Genomic DNA, 7,558 nt, shown 5'->3' with positions numbered 1-7,558 from the left:
GATGTTTTCACTTACAGGTCGCACTTTGAATGGGGTCAGCGTTTTCGCCAGTCACACTGCTGTGGGGAGCTTTCCAGCCCTGTTTCTGGGGGTGGGGAGCTAGAGAGCGGAGGGCTGGCTCCTCTTTGGGGGCCCCCCTCCCATTGGTGAGCGGCTTCTTCTCTTACTTCTCCGCTTCCCGGGGTCATTCCCGAGAGAGGCCATGCGGCCCCGTGCGGGGAGAGGAGGGGCAGCTGTCCGGTCAGTCGGGGAGGGGACGGGACGGGAAGGGACTGCAGCGCTGTCAGTCCTTCGTTCTTCACCGGGGGTGCGGGGTGCCTGGGATGGGGTTGGACAAGGGGTTGAGGGCCGGCTGTCCCCCGGGCCCCAGGCCGTGGATGAGCACGCGGGGCACCAGGGGCCGCTGCAGCTGGGGATGGGGTGCGGGAGGAGTCCGGTACATGCTGCTGTACATGGCTGCGGCAGCCGCGGCGGCCGTAGTGCTGTCCATGCTGCCCAGCAGGCTTGGGTGGTAGAAATAAGGCGATGGAAACATCCTCTGCAGGGCCGAGTAGTTCCCCGCCTCGGCCAGCAGCTCCAGGCCCACCGCGGTCTGCCGCTTCCACTTGGTCCTGAAAAAAAGCGGGCGTGCATGCACTCCGCGGCTGTAGGCACACGCCAGGCACCCAGACCTCTTCTCTCGCCCTCTCCTGACTTCTCTCTCTCTCTCTCTCTCTCTCTCTCTCTCGCTCTCTCTCTCTCTCTCTCTCTCTCTCTCTCTCGACAGGAAGACTGCGAGAGTTCTGAGAACCAGGAATGAACCACACCTCCTAGTCCTCCTCCCCACTCTCTTGCTCACGGAATGGCCCAAATTCAAGTCAATTTCATAAATTACACCCTTAATGTCTCAGACATAAATTCCATAAGCTTTGCTGCCTTTTTCTGATCCTCTGTTCTGCTGTTGCCCCCTTCTAATTGGGCTAAATTCTGGAACTTTCCTGAAGGCCAACGGAGACTACTCTTTCTATAGGTGGTCTTCTCCCTCCTCCTCTAATTCCTTTCCCCAAGTGGCCCCCCACAATCCCGCAGTGTCCACTCTCTGCCCCCCCTTTCCTCCAGGCCGAGTGAGAAGAAACCATAAACAAAAGGACATAGAGACTCCTGGGCCCTGGACCCTGTCCCTCTCAGTCCCCAGAGCTGTGTAGACACGTCCCTCTCCTCAGCCTGACAGGACCTTACGGCGGGTGGGGGGGGGGGTTGGGGCAAGGAAGGCACCAAGGTTTCAAAATGGAATTTGTTTGAGGGAGGGCTCTCCCAAGGTGACAGCACCTCGGGGCCATTTCGGGGAGGGGGGAATGCATTTCAAGCTATTTTCTCCTCTGAGAGAGAGTAACAATTAAAACCTGTGATCAGCTTTTCTTGGTCTCCTCCTTCCCACAAGGTACCCCGCTAGAAAGAAGAGGCGAACAGGCCTTTGCTCAAATGCCCCATGAAGGAACTCAGGGCTGGTGGGCCATCCATACCCAGCAGCTTCAGCCAAATTAATAAACATGTCACCCATTTTAAATTGGCTACAAATGACACTAATGTTTTCCGACAGAATTAGGGTGGCTGAAACCGTATGTAATGAGACAGAAGATTATGGTAAAGATGACAACTGGATGGGCATTTCCAACTGCACTTATGGACGATTAGAAGACAAATGAGAGAAAAGGAGGGGGAGAAAAAAATCGAGACAAGTGTGTCTACTGCCAGGCTTGGAAACACAGCACAACTTCAGCCTCAACTTGCCTGGGTTCGCTCTACAGTTCGGGGGCCTACAAGTGCTGCCAACCCCGTTCCGAATTTCCTCTCAATGGAGGCAGTGGTTCCTGGCAGGCTCTGAGGTGACAAATATAGGGGACAGACCCTCAGTCTGGATGTCTGGCTGGCAGCCTCAGAAGCCAAGGCAAGGACATTTAAGCTGAGGCCAGTGGGGCAGCTCCTCCTGGATCGAAATAGCCAGGCTGTGTGGCCAGCTGTAGACATTCGGAACCAGCCGGGGGCAGGCCCAGAGGGTGCATGGCACAGGCTCTCCAGACCTGAGTGTCAGCTGCACAGATGTCTCAATTTGAGAAGGTGTGGCTTGATCGATTTGGGGGCAAAGTGGGGGGAGGAATTCCAGCAACTCGGGTTTGAGAAGAAAAGTAGCATATGCTAAGACACTCAGAAGTGCAAAATGTTCCAAACTCCAGCTGCCTACAATCCCTCTCACCTTGGGGGTGTGGTTAATCTCTGCTCCAGCCTGAAAGCCCCCGGAGGCCCACTGTGGGGCCCACTAGTCCCTAGAGTCTCCCGGGGCCAGGAGGGAGGAAGAGTGGCGCGGTGGTCCTGACCTGGACGGCCAGATGCCTCTGCTCCCCACACAACATCCCTTACCTGCGGTTTTGGTACCAGGTCTTGACTTGGGTGTCCGTGAGGTTGAGTGCAGCTGCCAGGTCCATGCGGTCCTGCACACTCAGATACTTCTGCCGCTCAAAGCTACGCTCCAGTTGATTGAGTTGGTGGTCAGAGAAAGCTGTTCTGGCTTTGCGAGGCTTTTTGGCTCTCACTGGGGGACTCTCTCGGCTACTTGTAATCTCCCGGTCTCCTTCCTCCTTTGTTCCTACAGTAGAAACCACAGCCAGTAAGATAGTGTGGAACAGGAAGGGTGGCGTGTCCTCCTCCACACACTTCCACATTCCCAAGCCAGCTGCGGGTCTTGGGGGACCATACTCCGCCACCCTCATCACACACACACTTGGACCTTAGCCAATATGGAGGAAGAGGACCAATTTCTGGCCAAGGAGTCTGAAACTTTGTGCAGAGCTCCTAAAAGTGTTCTCAAAGGTTGTCTGATCTCATCTTTGGAAGTTAAAAAGATAAAAAAATATTTTACAATATAGGGTCCTTTTGTTATTGTGTCCTTCACTGGGGGGGGTTGGAGATCCTGTCCCATTCCTTTACTGTTTTCACTATGACTTTATTTTTTCTGATTTGGTACTTTTCAAAAGATCTTTCTACTCCATTATTGGTTTGTTTTTTGTTTTTCGTTTTGAGGAAGGGGCACCCTTTTCATTTTGCTTTTTCTGTTTGCTGGAAGTTACAGGCATTTGCTTTCCCTTTTTAGATGCACTTGGGAAATGGTGGAATCAAGTTCTCTGCAGTTGCTTGCGTCAAGTCTTTTAAAGCTTCAGAAAGAATATGTCACCCAGACACCAAGTAGAGCTCAAAATCACTGAGCCCATCCAGGTGACAGCCCAGAGATTTCCGGATTCTATTTGTCAACTTTGGTTTTTTGCTGAAATGCTGGGAAATCGATATGTCAATCCCTCTCTGTTTGTACCCGTTTTTGCTGCGCTCCTTGATCTTCCCTGCAGGAAGAACAATAATCTCTCTAATTGACCCACTGGGGAGGTTGGTGCACAAAAAATCGCCAGACCAGACTGTACATCTGTTTTGGGCACTATTATGCTAATGTTATAATAGTAAAATGAGGAGCCAATATCCTACCTTTCAGATAGTCAGCACACATCTTTCCCAGAGATGGCAAAGGTTAATACTAATAATAGTAATAAACTTAATAGTAAAAGAAAAAAAGAGTTCTCCTGGTATGTTAAAACTCTTTTAAGCAGAACACTTCCTTATGAAATTGTGGAGAAAATGGAAAAAGGGAGTTGACGCACAGTTTCAACTGCTATCTTCTGATTTTGCAAAAATAAATAAATCCAACTCCATAAGATTTTACTTTCATAAATGCTATTTCCCAATTACTTGTAGGGAAGCAAAATCATACTGAAATACCAATATTCAGTTGGGGTCATGGAGCAAGAAGGGTATTTTAAAAACTGAAAAACTGATTATAAATTTTTACCATAGGGTCTTCCCTATATTAGCTACAATCTAATTTTTTAAAAAGTTGCTTTGTTAATCAACTCGGAAATTTTTTCCTCATCAAATCTGATGATTCCTGTGACGGTGTTTAGAAAATGCGGTGTGTAGGGGGACTGAAATAATTTCCATTAAAGAATAAACGCCACGTTGTGAACACACCCCTAGACACCACGCTAGCTAAGCCCTTTCTCTCTCCCACCTCCCCTCCTTCCCACCCCCCAGGTCTCAGCTAGAAAAATCTCCAGTCCTTCCCTTTTATCAACGAAAGTATTCCGGTCAGATCCCCTCCGCCTCCGCTCTATTGCTAATAAATTGAAATTAAGTAAAACAAAGAAAGGAGCAGGATGGCGGTGAAGGTTGAGAGGTGGCAATGTAACAATAAGCCGAACTTTGGGCCAGTCCTCGTGTCGCACGCCCAGGCCTCCCTCCCGCTTGCAGGTTTTGACCGCGGAGCGATCGGCCCAGAAGCTCCCGGAGTAACTCCGCAGCAGAGATTCGCGGGAGTCTGAAGGGGAGACCGAGAACCAGAGAACGAGAAGCAGCTAGATGGCTCAGGCGGCCGACGCGGCGCGACTCACCGTGGCATTTGATGTCGCTCTGGGAATCTTCCCGCTTGTCGAGTTTGGTTTTGCTGTCCTCCTGCTCGAGCTTTGGCCTGAAGCTCTCGTGTGCTGCGTTGCTCTCCTGCTTCGGGGTGTGGTGGGGAGAGGACACGCTGGTGCTGTAGGGTGCACACGCCGCCAGAGGTTTGCTGTCGCCCAAGATGTCCTTAATTAAAAAAGAAGAGGTGGAAGTCCTGGGGGCCGAGGCGGCCGAGCCCAGCTGCTGGGCGGGTGGTTGCTGCGGCGGCGGCGGCGGCGGCGGCTGCTGTTGGGGAGAAGGCTGCAAACTTTGCGTGGGGGCCGCCGCGGGCGGCGGCGGCTGTTGGCTGTGGTGGCGGTGGTGGTGATGCTGGGGCCCTTCTGCTACCAGATGCGGCTCCGGGGGCTCCATGGTGACCGAGATGGGAGAAGAAGGCGCCGTTCCTACGGTGTCAATCTCCGAACAGGGGGACGGAGTGGCCTGACTCCTAAAATCCGCGGTCCTGGCCTCGCCGAGCGGGCGGAAATCTCCATTCATCATGCCGGGGCTGCCCGAACTGGCACTGGACAAAATCGTGTCTATTCCAAAACTCGACCCGCTGGCCCCTTCCATTGTTGTCATTTCTACATGAGGTCCACGCCACTTCGCCGCTCAGCAGCCGCCCCGACCAAGCAAAGGAAGCTATCGATCGTAAAACAAAATAAACACTAAACAGTGTTGTCGCGGCTTTAAAAAAACAAAAAAAGTGGGGCGGGAAGGGAAGGAAGGATAAGCGGGGGGTGGCAATCCGTGGACACTTTCGACACTTTTTGCTTTCCTTATTCATAAAGCAGGGGTGGGGAGAAGGGGAGAAAGGAAGAGAGAGGGGGAAAGTTACAAAAATTGTTGAGGAAGAACGGAGCTTGCGCTCCAGGAACGACCGCACACGTGGGGGCGGCGGTGGCGGCGCAGGGGACTCAGACGAAGACGCAGGCGGCGGGAGGTGACCCCGACGCCGCCGCCGCTGCCGCTGCCGCTGCCGCCGCCGCCTGGGTCTGCCCACAACCTGGCACCAGGCGGCAGCGGCGGCAGCGGACCTGGCAGGTACAGCTACCGCGAAGCCCAGCCGGTCGCGCGCCCTCGGAGCTCCCGGGCCGCTCCCTGAGGTGGCTGCTGCGCGCGACTCGGCAGCCCTGGAGCCGAGTTTCTGAACTTTCTTGGAAAGTTGCGGAGCAGACACCGCCGCGGTGGTCGCGGCAACACGAGACCGAGAGGAAGAGGAGGAAAAGAAGGAGCGGGCGCAGGCGGAGGAGGCGGCGGAGACGCGGCGCCGAGCGACTCCGGCCGCTGCCGGGCGCGTTCGCTTGTAATCCGGCTGCTAGCGGGCGGCGCCGACCCCCTCACGTGACGTCACGGCCACTGCCGCCGCTCTCCGCGCCGCGCGGGGCCCGCGCCCCCGCCACCGAGGCCGCGCGCCGAGCCCCGCGCTCCCATTGGCCGCGCCCGCGCGAGCGAGCGACGCCGACGTACTGGGAGCCAATGGACGCGCGACTCGCGAGCCCGTCAGCGAGCGCGGCTCGGGCCCCGCTGCTCTTTTGAGAACCTGCTCAACCCTTTGCCTGCAGCCCAAAGCCGAACACCTAGTCCTACAGTGATTCCCGGTGTCCACAATCACGCGTGAGGGCAAAGTCAGGGAGGAGAGGAGAGCAGAGGTAGACTAGAGAAGGGAACCGAGGGGGTAGAATTAAAAACAAAAAATCCACGAAGTAAAGATTTGTCCGTTTTCCTAAGAAGTCCGAGGAGGGAGGAGAAAGAGGACAGTAAGGGGAAAGGAATCTGGCCGGCTTACCTTTCGACTCCAGCGCGGCCGCCCTCGCAGCATCCCCTAACACGCGCTTGTATAGTCCAAGGACACAGAGCAGAGGAAGGGGATCCCTGAAGGAATCCGCGGGAAAGTAACTCCAGCAGCCGGACCTCTGGGTGGGCGGGCGGAGTCCAAGCTCTGATTTCTCCCCCAAATAGCTTAGGCGCCCGAGCTGTGGCCCTCTAGGCGGCGGGTCCCTGAGGGGGAATGGAGCGTATGCACCCGGCACTCGCGGAAGCGTAGGGCGAAAGGGGCCTGCTGCTTCAAACCGCGGACGCAGTCTGGTCACCAATCAGGGCCCATGTTGGAAGAAATGCCCGGCCAGACACTTTCTCCCGAGCGGGGTAAATAATGCCCCGAGGCGTTCTCTAGTGGCAAGAGCGGAGATGGTCCGCGGCACTGTCAGGCTGGCACGGGGCTCAGGAACCCAGGTGGCGGGCCCGCCGCGCGCACTCCGCCTCACCACCAGCCAGTTCTCTCCTCCCTCCCTCTCCCTCTCTCTCACTCTCCCTTTCTCCTTCTCTCCCTTGCTCCCTCTTTCCCTCTCTCCCTCTCACCCCCCCCCCCCAATCCGGCCGCTCATTTGGAAAGGCAACAGTCACTGTGGATCCACTTGGGACCTGGAGCGTGGCATGACTGTGACGCCTCGTCGGAGGGTATCAACTTACATTATTTTCTCTAGGACGTCTCCAACCTGTCTCTTGTTGAATGTCAGAGTAATGGGAAGTGCCAGTGACAAGACGGCGTATTACTCCTGATTAAGTGCCGTGTCAACCTAATTAGCAGAGTAATTATAAGGTGCTAATGAATGATTCAAAGTTCTTTGAGTTACATTTTACTCCAAATTACCATTGTAAGAACCCTATGAATCTGAGTGGCTGGCAACGTTTCCGTGACTAGGTGCAGAATGATGGTAGAAAATGGCCTGCACAGTCTCCAAGGGCTGGGCCGAAATCTGGGGTTTAGTTGCAGTTCTGAAGGTCCCTTTCTGTGGAACAGATTTTTTCCGTTGAGGACGGGGGACCGGGTGCTGTCAGGGAGGCAAAAGACCTCCTGGGACAAGATACTGCTTTCTGTCGGAACTGCACCCGTGTGAGCCCTCGGTCCGGGAGGGGGTAGGTGGGGGTGGGAGAGTCATCCTGCCTGCGCTTTCCTAGGGAATTCTCTGTGTTTGACCCAGAAAAAGCCCGCGCTATTTCAAGGGTGTGTTGAGCTGTTTCTTATCTTTGTGCCGTTTTTTCA

At 54.8% G+C, this 7,558-nt stretch overlaps 1 protein-coding gene across 1 annotated transcript; it reads right to left on the bottom strand.

Annotated features, from left to right (window-relative positions):
* Positions 1-298: 298 nt before the first annotated feature.
* Positions 299-5,094, bottom strand: BARHL2 (BarH like homeobox 2). The gene is made up of 3 exons (XM_026497453.1): positions 4,470-5,094; positions 2,398-2,623; positions 299-611 (listed from the first exon to the last, which is right to left on the bottom strand). Exons 1-3 carry the CDS (start codon positions 5,092-5,094, stop codon positions 299-301), a joined length of 1,164 nt encoding a protein of 387 aa, XP_026353238.1.
* Positions 5,095-7,558: the final 2,464 nt, after the last annotated feature.

Source organism: Ursus arctos, unplaced genomic scaffold, assembly GCF_023065955.2.
Source record: "Ursus arctos isolate Adak ecotype North America unplaced genomic scaffold, UrsArc2.0 scaffold_12, whole genome shotgun sequence".
NCBI classification, from domain to species: domain Eukaryota; kingdom Metazoa; phylum Chordata; class Mammalia; order Carnivora; family Ursidae; genus Ursus; species Ursus arctos.
Note: the sequence above shows the minus strand (reverse complement) of the source record. Positions and strands in the feature narration are given on the sequence as shown.